General features: G+C 51.0%; 3 protein-coding genes across 4 annotated transcripts in view; 1 reads left to right on the top strand and 2 right to left on the bottom strand.

Moving 5' to 3' along the window:
- ZFHX2 (zinc finger homeobox 2) overlaps positions 1-790 on the bottom strand; it is a 30,864-nt gene extending 30,074 nt beyond the window's left edge. Inside the window, 1 exon segment of the mRNA XM_043985723.1 lies at positions 444-790. The gene's annotated coding sequence lies outside the window, so the exon portion shown is untranslated.
- THTPA (thiamine triphosphatase) overlaps positions 1-6,757 on the top strand; it is a 43,058-nt gene extending 36,301 nt beyond the window's left edge. Inside the window, exons 1-3 of one of the 2 annotated variants that reach the window (XM_043985726.1) lie at positions 2,924-3,159; positions 3,930-4,528; positions 6,604-6,757. In XM_043985726.1, coding sequence (XP_043841661.1) covers positions 3,982-4,528; positions 6,604-6,743 — 687 coding nt within the window. In that variant the 5' untranslated portion in view covers positions 2,924-3,159; positions 3,930-3,981 and the 3' untranslated portion in view covers positions 6,744-6,757. Of the gene's footprint in view, positions 1-2,923; positions 3,160-3,929; positions 4,529-6,603 lie in introns of those variants that run through there. The other variant, XM_043985727.1, reaches the window with a different exon arrangement.
- A 710-nt stretch (positions 6,758-7,467) lies between these two features.
- AP1G2 (adaptor related protein complex 1 subunit gamma 2) lies at positions 7,468-16,422 on the bottom strand. The gene is made up of 22 exons (XM_043985724.1): positions 16,131-16,422; positions 15,408-15,631; positions 14,002-14,126; positions 13,680-13,821; positions 13,420-13,516; positions 13,052-13,128; positions 12,832-12,927; positions 12,375-12,455; positions 12,202-12,300; positions 11,889-11,944; positions 11,554-11,667; positions 11,236-11,376; positions 11,077-11,131; positions 10,841-10,963; positions 9,754-9,843; positions 9,527-9,654; positions 9,187-9,291; positions 8,713-8,833; positions 8,486-8,621; positions 8,156-8,319; positions 7,881-7,979; positions 7,468-7,787 (listed from the first exon to the last, which is right to left on the bottom strand). The coding sequence occupies exons 2-22, from the start codon at positions 15,609-15,611 to the stop codon at positions 7,686-7,688; spliced, it is 2,355 nt and encodes a 784-aa protein (XP_043841659.1). The 5' UTR covers positions 15,612-15,631; positions 16,131-16,422; the 3' UTR covers positions 7,468-7,685.
- Positions 16,423-16,820: the final 398 nt, after the last annotated feature.

Raw genomic sequence — 16,820 nt, 5'->3', positions numbered from 1 at the left:
GGTGACAGCCGGGCGGACTGGCATTCATTCCTCTGGGGGTCTCCTCCGCGCCCTGTCTCCCCACCTCCCCGCCGGTCTCTGCTTTCATGACCTCCTCCCTCTCTCCAGCTGTGCCTCTTCTCCCAGCCCTCCGTCCCTCTCTCTCCATCTCTCCCTCCTCCTCTCCCGCCGCCGCCGCCGCCCGCTTCCCCCGCCGGAGCGGCCCCCACGGCCCCCGCTCTCCCCACGAGGGCGGGCTCGCCCGCTCGCTCCCCGTCCTCCCAGTCTCTCTGCTCCCGGCCGGCCGGCCAGCCGTCGGTCGATCTCCGCGCGCCTCTCTCCCTTCGGTCTCGCGCTGCCAGGGAGCAGAGGAGGAAAGAGGAGAGCGAGCGAGAGCGCGAGCGAGCGAGCACGAGAGCGAGAGGGAAAAAAACCCCGGCAGCATCGGAAATCGATGCACTTACACCTCAGCTGGAAGCAGAGACGGCAGTCGAATCGCGGCCGCTGAGAGCGCGAGGCGGGGAGGGGGAGAGGGAGGGGGCGGCTCTGGCAAGAGACTTCTCCGATGTTGAGTCCTCTTTTTTTTCCCTCCTCCTCCTCCTCCCTCCCTCCAGGGCTCGCTCCGGGGCGTCGGGGGCAGAAAGGGGGGGAAACAAATAAATAAATAAATAAACAAACAAACAAATAAATAAACGCACGGCGGTGAGGGAAGGGAAACAAAATAATCAATGCTATTTGGCTGCGGCTGAAGTGTTTTCCCGGCTTCGTGTGGGGGTTTCCATTGATTCACCCTGGGCACTCGCTCCCTGCCTCCTCCTCCTCCTCCTCGCCCTCCTCCTCCTCCTCCTCCTCGCCCTCCTCCTCCTCCTCCTCCTCCACTCCCTCACTCCTCCGCCTCATTCACTGGCTAGAACCGTGGCGTCCCAACACAATGGAATAATCAATACCCAGGCGCCTGGGGTTGCCCCACTGAGCAGGTGCAGCCGTCCTCTTGCCGCGGCATGATGGGAGATGTAGTCCGAATCGCCCCCACCCTGAGCTGGGACGTCACTGTAGTACCCGGCGCTGGGGGCTGGCGGTGGAAACATCTGCAAACTGGGGGGAGGGCTTCCTTATGGTGCTGCTTCTGCTGCTGCTTTGCTCCCCCAGCCCTGTACCCTGCTACCGTGCGATCAGTCTCCCCTATATCCAGAGGCCAGTCCCAAGTCAAGTACCTTAGGGCCACAGATTCCTATGTACTCCTCTTCTCTTGCCTACAGAAACCATAAATATCTTATCAGTTTTTGCTTTCTTCTCTGTCCCCAGAGCTGCTTGGGGCCTGTCTCTCCCTTCCCCCTCCCTCCTTCCTGCAGTCTTATAAGTGTCTATAATTATAACAATATTGGTAACGTTATGTAGCACTTTACATACGTGAACTTAATTTTTTCACCAAATATCCCCAAAAGTGGGTATTAGTCTCATCTAACACATGAGGGAACCATAATTCAAAGAGGTTGAGTGATTTGCTCCCAAATTGTATGGCTAAAACTCTAAATACAGAATTCGTGGACACAACTGCCTTTCTTATTCCAGTCTGACCAATGCCTGCTGCTTTTGGGGTATAAATGCCTAAATGAACCTTCTCTTGTGCTCCTCTTGAGCTAAGAATTGATTCCTTATATTTCACCATTAGCTTGAATTTCTCCTAAATGGAATTGTTTATATGGATTCCTAGGTCCTCAGTTCCCCTCAAAAGAAAACATAAAACTTTATGAGGTCATGACTATGTGGGGTGATATTCAAAGACAGGGAAAACATATCTTCTTTGCAAGACAAAAGCAACTGAAAAGGAAGCAGAACTAATAATAGGAGTTTTGGGTCAGATCTATGGCCTGAGGTGCAGAACATCTTGTTTTCCCCTCCATGCTTAAGAACCACCATGGCTGGTACTCCTGCTCAAGCACTACTTTTGAAAGGCAGTCTTCCTATGGTACCCCTAGCTGGTCATCTATGCTGGTCTGGAAATGGAACAAGACCTGAGGAGGCAAAAATTGGCTCCTCTCGATCCCTGACGTTTTCCACCCTTAAAGCCCATTTTCCTGAAGCTGGCAAATACAGGTAGGCTGGAAAAAACACATCTCCTCAATAAGGTGCTTGGCATTGCAGGGGGTCAGAAATATTATACCTTAAAACTACACCAAGACTTTTGGAACACCCTGTACAATTAAGTCATGCTGCCTCTCTATTGTTTTAACCAGGTCGCACCACCTGACTCTATACCAGCATTTTCTCTAATCTCTGCTAAAACAAAACAAAACAAATTCTTTTTTGGAATCACTTTGCCTGCCATTGGGTCGCAGTGTAACCTTGGATGAGTCACTGAACCTGGGTCTCAGTTTCTTCATCTGTAAAATGGGGATAACACTGTCACACTGCTACTACCAAGTGTGGAGGTGGTGTGGATCAAATGAGCAAGAAGAGACATAAACACTTTTGACATCCTTAAAGCCTGTTAGAATTGTAAGATATTATTATTATGCTCATTTATCCCAAATCCAGTGGATCAGAAATATGGGGATGTGGGGAGAGGTCGGTTTTTTATTCTCCAAACAAATTATGCCCAGAGCAGTGCCTGGGGGAAATTGGGGGATGGGGAGGGGAGGGGCCCTGCCTGGTTTTTTTTTAGCCACAGGGTCTGTGAGGTTGGCTGGGGGAGTTAGGACCTAGACTCCCCTCTCTTCCTAACACCCCCACCCCACCCTATCTTCCCTCAAGCCTAGTCCTCCTTCCTTCTCTCCCACTGCCAGCCGCATTAAGTCGGAGCCCCACTGGCCCTAATTGCAGCTTTCTCGTCACCATGGCGACAGGGAGGTGGGATAGTGTAGGCGAAGTGGGGGGGGGAGGAAGAGGGGGGAAGACGGGCAGAGGGAGCGTCTCTGCCGAACTACATCTCCCACAATGCTCCCGGCTCAACAGCTCCCCGGCTCCGCCTGAGGCCCAGTGACCCCAGCCCGCCCCCGGACCCGAGTGGGGACGAGGGGTGGAGCGCGGGGACTTTGGCCTCTCTCCTTCGGCCTACAGCTGGGGACTCGGCCCCCTTCACAAGCCCGCAGGCCTACTAGACCCGGCCTGCAGTCTACACCATCCCAGCCAGGAACTAATATGGCCGCTGGAGCTGGGTCCAGGGCCGGAGGCGCGAGGGTGAGGCCGGGGCTCGAGGCCCGGGAGGCCGGAGGGTGGGGTGGTGGTTGGCTCCCGTCATGCATCGCGGGGAAGTTCTGTCCTGCCCCCTCGGGCCTGCGGGGCGGGCGGAGTCCCGGGGGAGGTGGCTGGGGGAGACCCGGGGAGTGACATCAATAAATCTGCCTCCCCCACGGAGCCCTGTGGAGAGGGGTGGGGCTGGTGCCAACAGAGGACTCCTCCCACCTCCATCGAATTTTTTTTGGAGCCTGCTTTTTTATCTGTAAAATGGGGGTAACAGTATTCCAACGAGCCAGCACACAGAATTGTCAGGATGGGTTTTTGTTTTTTTAAAGCACTGTATAAAATGTGAATTACCACCTGGCAGGAAGGATTTCTTCGTTTAGACTTATAAAAGCCTACTGGGTGCTAGAAACTGTGCTAGGTCACGAGGATACAAAACCCTTGTCATCAAGTGGCTTACATTTTACTTGAGAAACACCTTTGTTCTTTAGCTTGAGGAATAATTTACTTTTTTAAGTGTAGGAGTGCTTTAAAAACTGGGCCTCCTGGAAATTGAGGCTGGAAGTGGGGAGGGTATGATTTTGTTGGTGTGGGAATTCTCTCTACCTACTGTCTCAGAGATGCCAAAGGTTCAGAGATGAAATGATGTGCCTGTCATTACAAGCCAAGATCAAAATTTGGATTTGAACCCAGCCCCTAGGACTTGCTTCACACTTCAGCACTCTGAACCATATACTGTGTTGCCTCTTTATTTCTCTCTGTTACAGATAGTAGAAGCCAGATCAATGTTTGTTAATTGACTGGTTGGCTACAGGCAGCATGACACATCCCTGGATTGAAGTGGAACAAAAATTTGTCCCAAGACCAGGAATTGAGGATCGGTTGAAAGAACTGGGTGGCACTCAGGAGAGCCAGGTTTCTTTCCGTGATAGCTACTATGACACTCCGGAGCTTACTCTTATGAAGACTGACCACTGGCTTCGCCATCGTGAAGGGAGTGGATGGGAGCTCAAGTGCCCTGGAGCAGGAGGCAACACTGGCTCCCATACTAAGTACATAGAGCTCACAGCAGAGGCTGCCATAGCAGCCCGGTTGTGTGAGAGGTTGGGGACTGCAGGCCTGGGCACTGAGAGTGTATCAGAGATGCTAGGGCGGCTGAAGCTGCAGGAAGTAGCCAGTTTTGTAACCGAGAGGAGTGTCTGGAAGCTGGCACTTTCTGGAGCTGGTGATGAAGAAGAGCCTCTTACAGTAGACCTGGACACTGCAGACTTTGGCTATGCAGTGGGTGAAGTGGAGGCCCTAGTTCGAGAAGAGGCTGAAGTACCAAAAGCACTGGAGAAGATCCACAGTCTCAGCTCCTTGCTTGGTGAGGGGGCAGACATTCAATTTTGTTTCCCCTTCATCCTCCACCAGGGTTGGACTGACCTGTTAGGCAGTAAGGTGGGGTGGGCGTTCTGGTACCACTTCTGTAAGAGGGTAAAATTTGTATCCAAATTCCTGTCCTATCTAGAACAGGCTTATCTAATCCTTCCCCTTTCCCTTTATTGGTAGTTCTGGCTGGATCTGTAGTTCATCTTCTTTCTTGGAATTTTCAGTTTTCCTTCAGGCTCAGTACTGTACACATCATTGGCATGTGCCCCTCCCTGACTGTATCCAGCACCCCCCCACCCTTGACTCTACCTTAAATGTCCCAACCTTATTCTACTCTTCAATCCTACTTTTCCATTCCCAAGCACATGGCCAACATTACTATCTATCCAGTTGCTGTCTCCATTCTCAGCTGCTTTCTTTTTATTCAGTGCCAGTTTCTTTATCACCGTTTCCCAAAGTATATTTCATGGAATTCTGGTATTCCATGTGACATGGGGAGTGTTTTCTTGGTGATGTCCATACTAGTCATATTTACCCTAAAGTATGTATCAAATGCTTATAGGGCAATTTCTGGGTATGAAAATTGGCTTATTTTGCTCTACAATTTCACCAACTTCTTTTCTTTTTGGGGCTAGTCCAGCCTAATAAGTGCCGTTTATGGATTCAGTCAACATATTTCAAGCACCAGAGTTCTATGGCCAAATTAGTTTAAGAATGCGGATCTAGGCTACCTCCTTTACTTCAGGCAAGAAAATGAGGCCCAGAGAGGAAGACTTGCTCAAGGTCATATGGGTATAGAGCCAGATAAAGCCCAGGCCAGTGTGCCTTTTAACTCAAGCATGGTGTAGCAGAAAGGGCCTCAGCTTAGAAAGAAGACCCAGGTCCCTTAAGGAAAGTGGTGTGATGTAGTAGGAAGAGCATTCCAAAGGTAGAACACGTGGGCTCAGACTCCAGCTTTACTTCCAGTGAGATCTTGGTCAAATCACTTCCTCCTTCTGGGCCTCACCTGGGACCAGGTGTTCTCTCATGTCTCTACAACTTCGTGGATGTATTTCAAATCCAAGAGTTCTTTGGCCAAACTAGCATGGGAAATGCTGGATTGTATTATCACTTGTTTTGTCTTTGTAGCTGTGAGGGAGACCTGGGCATGTTATATTCATATTTAAAGAATTAGGGTTCCCCACCCCATCCCCTTTGGGAAGAGGGTTGGTAAGAAGGCATTAGAGGACCTTTGTTATATCAGAAAACCTTTTACCAAGGATCCCTTCCTCCCTTTCTTGTTTAATTTAGGCTATGATTTTCTACACAAAGATCTCTGCCTGTCTCTAGGGGATTACAGGTTATATAGCCTACTCTGTCCTACACCAGTCTAGGAAGCACATTTGGCAGCATATTCCTTTCATTCATTTTAACAGATATGAGCCATATGTACAAGTATGGGGAATACAAAGAAGCATACACAGCCCCTGTTCTCTGTTTATATCTAATAGTACTATAATATATAGTGTGAGCCTGTTCCAGGCGGGTGTGGGATTATGGATATCCCTGGTCATAGCTGTAGCTCTACCTTTCTGTGGAGCTATCCTTCTTCATTCCTTGGTTTACATCTGTGTGTATTTGTGGCCCTGCTTCATTACCAAGCCAATGAGCTCTGGCCTCCTCTGGAAGGGCTTTAATCTTTATCAGGGAACAGAAGCAATAACTGAAATGAGCCAGTTGCTATAAGGCCTTTCCCATCTCCCATTGGAGAGTGGAAAGATTATATTTACCTTCACATATTTTTGCCTGCCTCTGGCAGCTGGGGCAAGAACTGCAGTCCAGAATAGCCTGTCTTAACCTGACTCCAAAGATGAGGGAAGGGGAAGCCCTAGGAGTTAAGGGAGCCTATTTTATGTGTGTCACGGAGCACTTGTAAGGCAGGAAGGTTGAAGATTAGAGCTCAGGGGCTTATGCTGTCTAGAAAATAGCTTTAGGGCATGCTGACTGTGTGGTTTAGGAAATGGAGGATTTCTCATGCTTTTCTAAATAGTATAGGACCTTGTTTACCTCTCTCCACCCTTTTACTTTTAGGTGTGTCACAGCAGGAGCAAACACCTGGCAAGCTGATTGTATACCTGAAGCGCTTTAGGCCTCAGGATTACCAGCGCCTATTAGAAGTGGCCACAGGGAAGAATGATGAACAACAGGGGTCTGCAACCATAGAGAATTAAACAGCTATGACATGGGATGAGTAGGTGTCATTTGTTTGGGGGCTGGGGAGTGGGGAAAGAATGGTGGGGCTAATAAGACCCATCCTTAAATTCCCCAGCCTTCCTCTAGCTTTCTCCCTCTCAGTCTTTCTGCTGTCTCTACTTCCTTTGCCTTCGCTCTTACCTACCCCACTACCTCCTCCCTGCTCACCTCCTTTCCTTCATCCGTCAGATGCAATCTGTGGGCTGCCCCTCTCCCCCAGCCGCTAAGCAGCCTCCATTGATTTCCGCTCGTGTTTATAGGATTTCCACTTAGCCGTGATCAGTAGTTAAGCACAGGAAAATCCCTCGCCGGCCCCCCCTTGGTCGATGCCATTGATTCTGCCAGCGGCTCCTAACCGCCTTACAGCTGAGTTAGAGATGAGGGCAAGCAGGAGGGATTTCCCTGGCTGGGAGGGGGTTGGGGGTTGGGAGGGTTGGGGGGGTTGGGAAGAGGTGGGAGGCTCTACCAGAACAAACAGTATCCTGATGTCACTGGTAATTTTGTGCTCCTTTGACCCATGATGGTAGATTGGGTCTGTTTGAGTTTTTGAGATACATTTTTGCCCTGTAGTGGGGGACAAAGAAAATCTGTTTATGGACTTTCCCCCCAAGGCTCAGGGTAGAAATCTCGTTCTCAGGAGGTCTTTTCCTTCATCTCTGTTGTTTCCAAGAGCTCTGTCCCCAGAATAAACCTAGACATGGCTTTCTTCTCCCAAGTTTATTGTAATCCTTCATTGTCAGAGGGAGACCCGAGCCTCCTAGACCCCAGTGTCTCTGCAGTAGGGACTCGTGGAGGCAGAGTGCCACCTACTGGTAACCCTTAGGAACAGTGACTTCAAGCCCCACAGGCTCCCAGGTAGTCTAAGGGCTCTGTGGAGGGGGTGGGACTTCTTCCTGCTCAGGCTAAGGAAGCCTGTCCCATCACTGCCATGTGTCTGGGGGGAAGTCCTTCACCTCAAAGATCTCCTGCACTGACTGTCCAAAGTGGTCGTACGTGAGTCGTAATCTCATCCGCAAAGGGGCCTAGGAAGGAGAAAACAAAGGGAAGGAACCGGCTCTTTTTGCCCCTCTAATTTTCCATGGCTGCCTTTAACCATAAGGGTTCTTGGCTCTCACCTTGTTGGGATTGAGAACTCTGAGGATTTGTGTGATGGGACGACCTCCCTCAGCTGGAACTGTGTCCCCACTGGGTATCTGCAGCTGCAGTTGGAAACTCTGGCCATGGCATTGGGGGGGAAAGCAAGGTAAGGTTGGCCTTTTAGTTTCAGCAGGCCTCTGAATATGCAATTGTGCCTGTCTCCCCACATACCACTCCCCACCCCCCAGCTCTACTCCTTTCCCTTTTCCTATAGGCTCTTAATTCTCCCACTAAAATCTGGTCTAGTATTAACCTTGGGCACAGCAGCCTGACACACAAAGTGGGTGACATCACTTTTGGAGGTGTTGATGGCAGTTGCAGTGATCAGAAGTAGGGCAGGTGTCTCAGGGGGTCGAACAAATGACAGATTCATCTGTAGTCCTTCTCGGTCAAATACCTTTAGGCCCGGGATGGGTGCTAGAGTAGGGTCACAGAGAAGAGCTCAGCCTTAGGAGTCTGGAATGGCCATGCAAAGTAGAGAAGTGGAAGAGAGGGAGGGAGAGAAAGTTCAGGAAACTCCAGATAAACCCTGCTCCATAGCTGTGGAGGATTGCACACCTCCATGTCAGTGCCAATAACTTACCTAGGGAGGGGGTATTGGAAGGAAGATCCAATAGATGTAATAAGGAACCTCCTGGGGTTAGATCTAAAGCAGGAGATGGCTGGGCATTCCCAGCGGCACTATCCAGGAGATCCAAGAGGTCTAAAAGATTTGAAGTCTGGGGGAGACCAAGGAAAAAGCTCATCAGTATGGGGTGGGGGGGGAATAGGCTAAAATTCTCCTGACTCTAGTACTTCCAGTCTCCTCACCGGGGGCTCAGTGGGGGCCTGAACCTCTCTGTTTGCACTCCGAGGCTCTTTGCCTTCTCCTGGCTCATCATCTTGGGGTCCACCATGCTCCACAAGAGGCATCTTCTCCAAGATTGCTGATCTGAGGAGGACACAACCCAGGTATCCGGGCTCTCAGGACTCTCCCTGCCTAACACTCTTCTTTTGGACAAATGGTACATAAGGAGAGGTTGAGAGAACAGCTAGCTCAGTGAAAATAGTCACGGCTGCTGGAAAAACAATGAGAATGCTTGTTTTACTCTGGGTGTGTCAGTGTTGTCTTTGCATTCAAAGAATGTTCTCTGGGAGGGTTGGGAACTGTTAGACAAAATCTGTTGGAGGGAGGACAATAGAGGCATTGGGAAGGACCTTCTGAGTGCAGAGAAGGCACTTTCATCACTAAAAGGATGTTGGGGGAGCACAGCAGGGGGGAACTCTGGGGCCAGATTGTCGCACCTCATATGGTCATACTTCCGGAACAGAGCATTGTATTCCACAGCCCTCTGTTGGAGCTCTATATCCAAGCAACTTCCATAGATGGACACTACTCGTCGGATGCGGCTGGAGCATATGGTGGGCAGTGTGGGGAAGAGGGACAGGGTAGCGGTTAGTGTGGCCAGAAGTCTGGTCATCCCTCACCCTGCCCTTGTCCTTCAGCCCCAAAAGTGGGAGAGGGAAAGACTGCTGTAGGGAGTCTTAGGATTCTATGCCAACCAACTTCAAGGAAGGGGAGGCATGAAGAAGAAGGGCAGGGCACAGTGGAACCCTAGAGGAATGCTGGAGGCTTCTTTCTCACTTGTTGTCTCCTTGGAGCCTGGTGCTGAGTTTCATAAGGGCAGTGAGGGCATAACCTCGGGTAGCTGGCAAGGACAGGTGGGACTGCAACACCTTCTCTAGTAGTGTTAGCACTTCCTCTTCCTGAACCTAAATGAAAGAGAACAGAAGTCAATGAAGGGACGGGCTCCTGTCCTTTACCCCAGTGGGCACTTCTTCCTTTCCTTAATTCTTTCTCTTCAGCCTCACCTGCAGGGGCTCAGTTTCCTCACAGCTCCCGGACAGCAGAAGGTCCCCATATTCCCCAATGCACCAGGCAGCTACTTGTACTAGGGGTTGCTGCATAGAGAGAAGACAGGGCCAAGTTACCATCTGGGTTCCTCTTCCTCTCCTGGTCCTTGGGCCCTGGCCCCAAGATTGGTACTGTGGGGCTCTGGGACCTTTTGAGCAGGGAAAGTGAAAGAAGGGGCCTTAGGGCAAATGGTAATTAGAGGCTTTAGGGCAGACCAATAAAATGGTACATTGTCGTGGCGGCCCTTTCCCCTGAGCTCCCACTGGCCTCTAGTGGTCAAGAGGGAGAGCTGCAATGTCTAAATGAACAGAGGGCCTTGGGATATAGGGTGTCCTGTCTGCTCACAAGTCTAAATACAGCTTCTCTTGAGGAAAAAGTCAATGACTCACCCACTCTGCTGAGATGGATAAGGATAAAGGTACTGGAGAGGGCTGGCAGAGGTATGGTGGGAAGGGCAGTGGATTGGGAATCCAAAGACCTGGGTTCAAATCATGGGCTCTGGGGAAAATCACTTAACCTCTGGTCTTCCCTTTCCTCATCTGGAAAATGAGGGGGTTGGACTAAATGATCTCTAAGGCCCCTTCCTTCAGGCTTTATATTTTGCTGTTTGAAGGGACAGAGATATCTGGGGAGTCAGTTGGGCCTTGCCATCTGCCTTTACTATAACACCCTGTAAAACCCTAGCTTGCTGATGACCCTTCTGCATGTGTTATCTTTCCAATTAGAAGGTAAAGTTCCTTCAGCACTGGAGCTGTCTGGATTTTATGTTTGTATTTCTTTTTTTTTTTTTTGGTGAGGCAATTGGGGTTAAGTGACTTGCCCAGGGTCACACAGCTAGTAAGCGTTAAGCGTCTGAGGCCGGATTTGAACTCAGGTCCTCCTGACTCCAGGGCTGGTGCTCTATCCACTGCGCCACCTAGCTGCCCCTATGTTTGTATTTCTAGTGCTTGGAAAGCACTTAATAAAGGGAATACATGCTCAATGTAAACCAAGGAAATAACTCGACAGTCTTAGGGAAGGGGCTAGGGTGGGGAAAAGCATTACCTGGGAAATATCTGCAGCGAGGGCACTATAGAGCCGGTGCACAGAGTAAGCATGCAATTCCTCTGCCCCTCCAATCAAATGAGTTAAATTGGCCACTGCATCATCTCGCACGTGGGCACCTGCCTGTGGAGGGTGCAGGGAGTCAGCAAGTTAGCCCAGTTCCTAAACTTTTTCCTTTGGGGTTACCTCTTTCCCCCAACCCTTCCCTCCCTAGCCAACCAGCACCCTGTCCTCACTGTGGTCAGCACTCGCATTATGGTATCTATATGCCATCGCTTTGTTGGGGCAAACCTAGGGGCAAAGAACAGAATAGGGTTATTCCTTGCATTGCCTACCTAAGAAGGGGAGTATTGGAAGGAGCCTTCTGCATCTCCCACAACCTGAGCACTTCTCACCTCTCTGCAGCCAGCAGGATGCCTGATGCACAATCTGCCCGAAGATCCACAGGGCAGGATTCCAGGAAACCTTGCAGCTCCTGGGTCATGGACCGAATATTAGAACTGTTCACCAGAGCCAAGCTCAGTTCTAGTGCCCGCCTAGCAGAATAAATAGGGAATGTTTCAACAAACCAGGGTTCTCCAACTCCTGCTTTGATTACTAGTTATTTCTTTACCTCCATCTCCCTCTCCTAGCCTCATCTCAATCTCCCCAGATGCAATTTCTCCCTTGGTCATGAGGTTCTACTCTGTCTAATCCTCCTGAGCTCCACTCACCGACTAAGGGAGGCATCAGGTTCTCTCAGACATTCCACCACAGTGGGCCGATGCCTCTGTACAGCGTTATGATCTGACTGTACCAGTCGAAGCAGAGAAGTCAAGGCCACATACCTGAGGGGTGAGGGGGTAAGAGGAGACAACCATCATACTTTCCCAGAAGTGACTTTCGTTGATCACTTCCATAGACACCATCCCCAACCTTGTCCCTTTGGGACACGGACACAGTGGCGAGGGGTAGGTGCTAACAGGCAGCTTAACCCTAAAGGACGCTAAGAGATGGGTAGAGGACCAGGCACTGGTCAGACAGCCCGAGGTGATCAGCTTTTTCTTACCTGATGTTCTTGTCACTGTTGAGCAGGAAGCGGCCCAGAATGTTGACAGCGAGAACCTGGGGCAGGGGGGAGTGAGGGAGAGGGTGATGCTACTGCCTGAGATATGGGGATACATGGCATGGGGAAACTGGAGAGTGCAGGTAGGTGAAAGGAAATACCACTAGGGAACATAAAAAGGCCAAAGTGACTTCTGGGGGAGGGGATGGTATCTGTAATGTCTAAGACTGTGTGGTGGCATCTCTGGAATGCTAGGGGTGTGGAGGAGAAGGAGCAACAGGCATGACAGTAGCAAGAGGGGAGTACCAGACAGTACCCGAAGGCCAGAGGCAGAATGGATGTCCACAATGGTGAGTACTGTCTCATATAAGACTGCGTTGCCAGCATTGCGGCTTGTGTCTGTGTTGGTGGCCACCTGATTGGGTGAATTTGAAATCAGCACCATCCCTAACTCAGGTTCCCACTCACCCCAACTCCCACCAAACTGACCTGGGCCAGCATGTCATTCATGGCCTCACTGCTCTCCTCGTGGTTTCGGCCTAGGATCCGAAGTAATCTCAATACCTGAACCTTGGGGTGAAGGGATCAAAGGATATAGGGTGAGTAAAAGGGGACAACAGAGTGTAGAATCAAAGGGATTAAGCAGAATTTAGCACTGAAGGGAACATAATGAGGTAACCAGTCACTTTCTCCTTCAAGGGTCAGAAGGACCCTGGGAAGACTAGACTTTAAATAAAGCTACTCCACTTTCAAGATCTCAGAATTGGTTGTCATTAGGGTTCTGTGGAGCCAGGCTAGATTGAGGCTGCGGTGAGCCTAACCTGCCTGCCTCCCCAAGGCTCAAAACATGGCCAGAGCCACACTCATCACAGTAAGTTCTCTTTTCTGTCTCCAGATACAATAGGAATAGGGGAGAAGGATCATGATGCCAGGGTCAGGTCCGCACCTGAAGGAAAGGGTCACTGACCCCAGCCACACTATGCTCTGCTGAATATCCTGACATCACCAGGGTCCGAAGGATCTGCACCAGCTGGGGTACCACCTGGAGATGGGAACAGAGCATCATATAGGACCTCGAGAATCCTGTATCCCCTAATCAAACCCCTATACTGTCACTGCTTGGGACTTTTCTCCCTTATGTGTCTCCTGATTCTTCTTTGACCCACCTGTCGGAAATGTGTGAGGGCAGCAGGGCTTCGCTCACATAGCTCTGTGATCAGTGTGATTGTCCCCAGCAGGATACCTGGTTTCAGGAGGAGGAGGGAGGGGAAGGAAAGAAGGAAATCAAGTCAAATGGAGTCAGAGGAAATCCTACTTCAAATCCATCCTGCTAACCTGTTTCACTCAGGGAATGATGACCCTCACCTTTCACATCTGTATACACCCTGGGCCATGTCACACAAATTGTTCTTCTATGACCCATATCCAGAGTTGAAAAAGGAGACAGAAGAGTGTAGGAAGGAAGAGTGGCAGGTTCAGACGATCCTATTAACAGTGAGGATGAAGGCAGCTCCCTGAGCTAGGGAGTTCTTACCATGGTGGCGTTCATGCAGCAACTGGGTACAGGGTGGGAGAAAGATGTCAGAGAGCTCAGGGACCTTCCGGATCATGTGCACTGCAGCCAGCACTGCCTAGGGGGGTGGGGGAGGGAAGAGGGACACACAGGCCACAAGAAGCCATCATAAGGGCACAGCAGTATCAAGCCCAAATTTGGGAGCAGCAAGGAATAAAAAGAATTCCAAGGAAGAACTTCTGGAGGGTAAATGCATCAGATGTCCTTCCATCCCTACTTACCTTTTTTCTAACGTAAGGACTGGGCCTCAACAGCAGCCTCTCCACTTCATTGGCCAGGTCTCGACACATCTCTGCTGAGCCCATGGTGCTCAGGGTACATAGTGCCAATCCCTGCACTGGCTGGGTCCCTTGGCTCAGGTCACTGTAGGGGAGTTGCTAAGATTGGGGAATGTCCTAGGATTTGAGTTCTTCCCTCCCACACCAGGAAGCAGGTTAGTTTGATGTCCCCCATCTCTCTTTCAGGGCCCACCTCCCCTATCTAGGTGTTGGGAATCTTCCAAACTCCCCAATATATTCTTTTTGTCTTCCACAACCCCCTCACTTTTTAATGCTGTTGGTTATGAGTAGGTGGGCATCCTGCCTCTCATCCAGCAGCAGCATTGCCCCCAGGTAGCCCACCCTTTTGTCTGTGAATCGGGGTGACGCAATCAGCTTCAGACACTCCATCTATAAAAAGATAGGAGAGGCCACAGAAGTGAAGGAAGAGTGAGAGGAACCAGAGATACTGAAACTTCTCTCCATCTCCCTCCCTAACATCCAAATTAGAGGTGACTAGCCAATATAGGAAAAGTGGAACAGTGCCAAAATGGGGCAGGAAATGGAAATGATCCCTTACTTTCAATGTGTTTCACTGGCTATTGACCTTAGGTTCCAGGATCTAGGCCTGGAAGAGGAGGCCTTTAAAGACCATCTAATTGGGGCAGCTAGGTGGAGCAGTGGATAGAACACTGGCCCTGGAGTCAGGAAGACCTGAGTTCAAATCCGGTCTCGGACACTTGACGCTTACTAGCTGTGTCACCCTGGGCAAGTCACTTAACCCCCATTGCCCCCCCCGCAAAAAAAGATTATATAGCTCTCATTATCTGATTAAAAAGGAAAAAAGTTTCCTGACACCAAATTCTCAGGAGAATTTAAAGATCATCTAATTTACTTTATCTGGGATAGACAGACACCATCCGATATCATAGAAGACTGAGACATTTTACTGATGTGTGTTTATATAGGTGAAAGGAAGAGGTTCTTTAGATGTACAGAGGAGATTGGGGGGGATCTCATTTCAAATACTCAGTTAATGTTAGTTCAATTTATCAATGAAGAAAAATAGGTAGTCCCAGGCTCGGGTCTTAGGTGAAATGGCCTATCACTCCTGAGGGTATGAGCCTGTGTGTATGAGGACAGGAAGGAGGGGTCCCTGGGAAGGTTACCTGAGGGGTTAATCCTGGTTAGCATGGCTGTGCCCCCTTGCCTATGGTGAGGCTGGGGTCTGGGTAGCCGGAGACAGCCAGAGTTAAGTATTGGGAATTTTGGAGGGGGCTTTTAAACTTATTTTTCTTCCTACAAATAGCTTAAACAAAATACAACCAAAATGTAACTGGCTGAAAGATTGGCAGGAAATGTAATTCTGAAGGTAAGGTAAACCCCCTTCATTTCAAATCATATAGCAATTTCACACTAACGCTTTTTAAATCAGTGGTTTCAATTGTGAATATGTTAGGATGTAGGATTGTATAGAGAGCTGGTTTAGTTACTCACTTTGAAGTGAAGGATACATTGGAACTACTGGTCTTAGCCTTCCACTGTCTCCCTGATTTACAGGATGGGGGATGACGGGTCACTAGGCTACGCTTCTGATTGGGGTGTGAGTCTGTGTGTATCTGGGGGAGTCCCTGGGAGAGCTGCAGGGGCGGGCGGCTCCGGCCGGGGGCGCCGTGCCCGGGCCCGGTGTACCTGTCCAAAGTGGGCGGGATAGCCCAGCATGTGGACGTAGAGGAGCTTGGCGAGCTGGCGGTGGCGCTGGGGGGTGTCGCCCTCGCGGAAGGCGGCCCGGATGTGGGCGCACTCCTTCTGGATGACCTCCCGCTCCTGGGCCTGGGTCTTGGCCCCGCGGATCTCCTGGATCAGGTCCTGCAGCTTCAGGGAGGGCAGCACCATCCTGGCAGAGCGGGGCAGGGCTGCGGGCCCGCGGGCGCTCAGCGATGGCGGGCGGGCCTCCGTGCAGGGGCCGCTTCAGCCCCGCCCCAGCCCCGCCCCCGGGCTCCCCCGCCCACTGCCCCGCCCAAGGCCGCAGAGCCCTCCCGCCCCCCTCTACCTTCGGCCTCTGGCTCCGCCCCCCTTGCAGGCTTTCCTCACCACGCGTGCGCCCTCCCTGGTCTCGCTTCCCTTCTCGCCTTAGACCAGCGCACCCCGCGAGCCCCTCCCTTTTCCCAGTGCCCTAATTGCGCATGTACCGAGCCTCGCCCTATTTCCCCGCCCCGCCCCGCCCTTCTGCCCCTCAGCCCCAGCCCCAGACACCTGGTCTTCCGCACTTCCCCGCTCCCCCACTTCCCGCCCACTCTGTGCTTCGCTGTTCCTGTAGCCCCCAGTCCCTCCCTCCTCGGAGATACTCGCGGTCTCCCCTCCTCAGCCCTAGAGGGCCCGCGCGCGTGCGCGCACGCACCAGCGCCCACCCACCTCACCCTAGCCTTAGCGTCGGCTGCACTCCGCTTCTGTGAGGGCTTCCTGGTCCCAGACCAGTCAGAAGGGCGGTTCCCTACCTGGGCCTGCCCCTTCCTGCCCTGCCCACCTCACCCTCATCCCGACCCATCCTGGTTTTCAGCTTTCTGCAGCTAGGGGGCACTGAGTACAAGGCCGAAGGGATGACATGAGTTCAGATCCCACCTCAAAGAAAGAAAAAAAAATGCTCTAGCGATGTTACCCTAGACAAGTCACTGCAACCTCTGCTTGCCTCAGTTTCTTCGTCTGTAAAATGGAGATAATAGCACCCATCTCCCAGGGTGGTTGTGAGGATCAACTACTGAGGGAGTATTCGTGTTTTGCAAATCTTGAGGAGTTATAGAAATTATAAATTTATATAAACAAAAAAGCACAAGTCTCACCAGCCCAACCCATCCTCCTTCAGCTCTTTTGCATCCCTCCCCCAAGTCTTATATTTCATGTACTTGGCACTGAAGTGAGCAGATGGAACGAGAGGGAAAACTGAATGGTTGTGATGGTACAAGGGCAGCTCATAGGCCTGGGGCTCATCAGCCATCCTCCCCTGATTTGTGGGCTCAAGCACCCCCCCCTCAATTTTCCCTCGATAAGTTCTTACTCTTAGGGCATGAAAATTGAGCAAGGGAGAGTAAAGGAGGTCTTGGGGTC

This window comes from Dromiciops gliroides, chromosome 2 (assembly GCF_019393635.1).
Source record: "Dromiciops gliroides isolate mDroGli1 chromosome 2, mDroGli1.pri, whole genome shotgun sequence".
NCBI lineage: Eukaryota > Metazoa > Chordata > Mammalia > Microbiotheria > Microbiotheriidae > Dromiciops > Dromiciops gliroides.
This window is presented reverse-complemented; position numbering and strand designations above follow the sequence as displayed.

Excerpts from the sequence above, each read along its gene's own strand:
- AP1G2 (XM_043985724.1), bottom strand. The coding sequence starts at position 15,611 with ATGGTGCTGCCCTCCCTGAAGCTGCAGGACCTGATCCAGGAGATCCGC. Across the intron at positions 11,945-12,201 it reads ATTCTGCCTCTGGCCTTCGG|GTTCTCGCTGTCAACATTCT; the intron begins GTACTGTCTGGT and ends CCCCTGCCCCAG. Across the intron at positions 10,964-11,076 it reads TAATGCGAGTGCTGACCACA|GCAGGTGCCCACGTGCGAGA; the intron begins GTGAGGACAGGG and ends CACCCTCCACAG.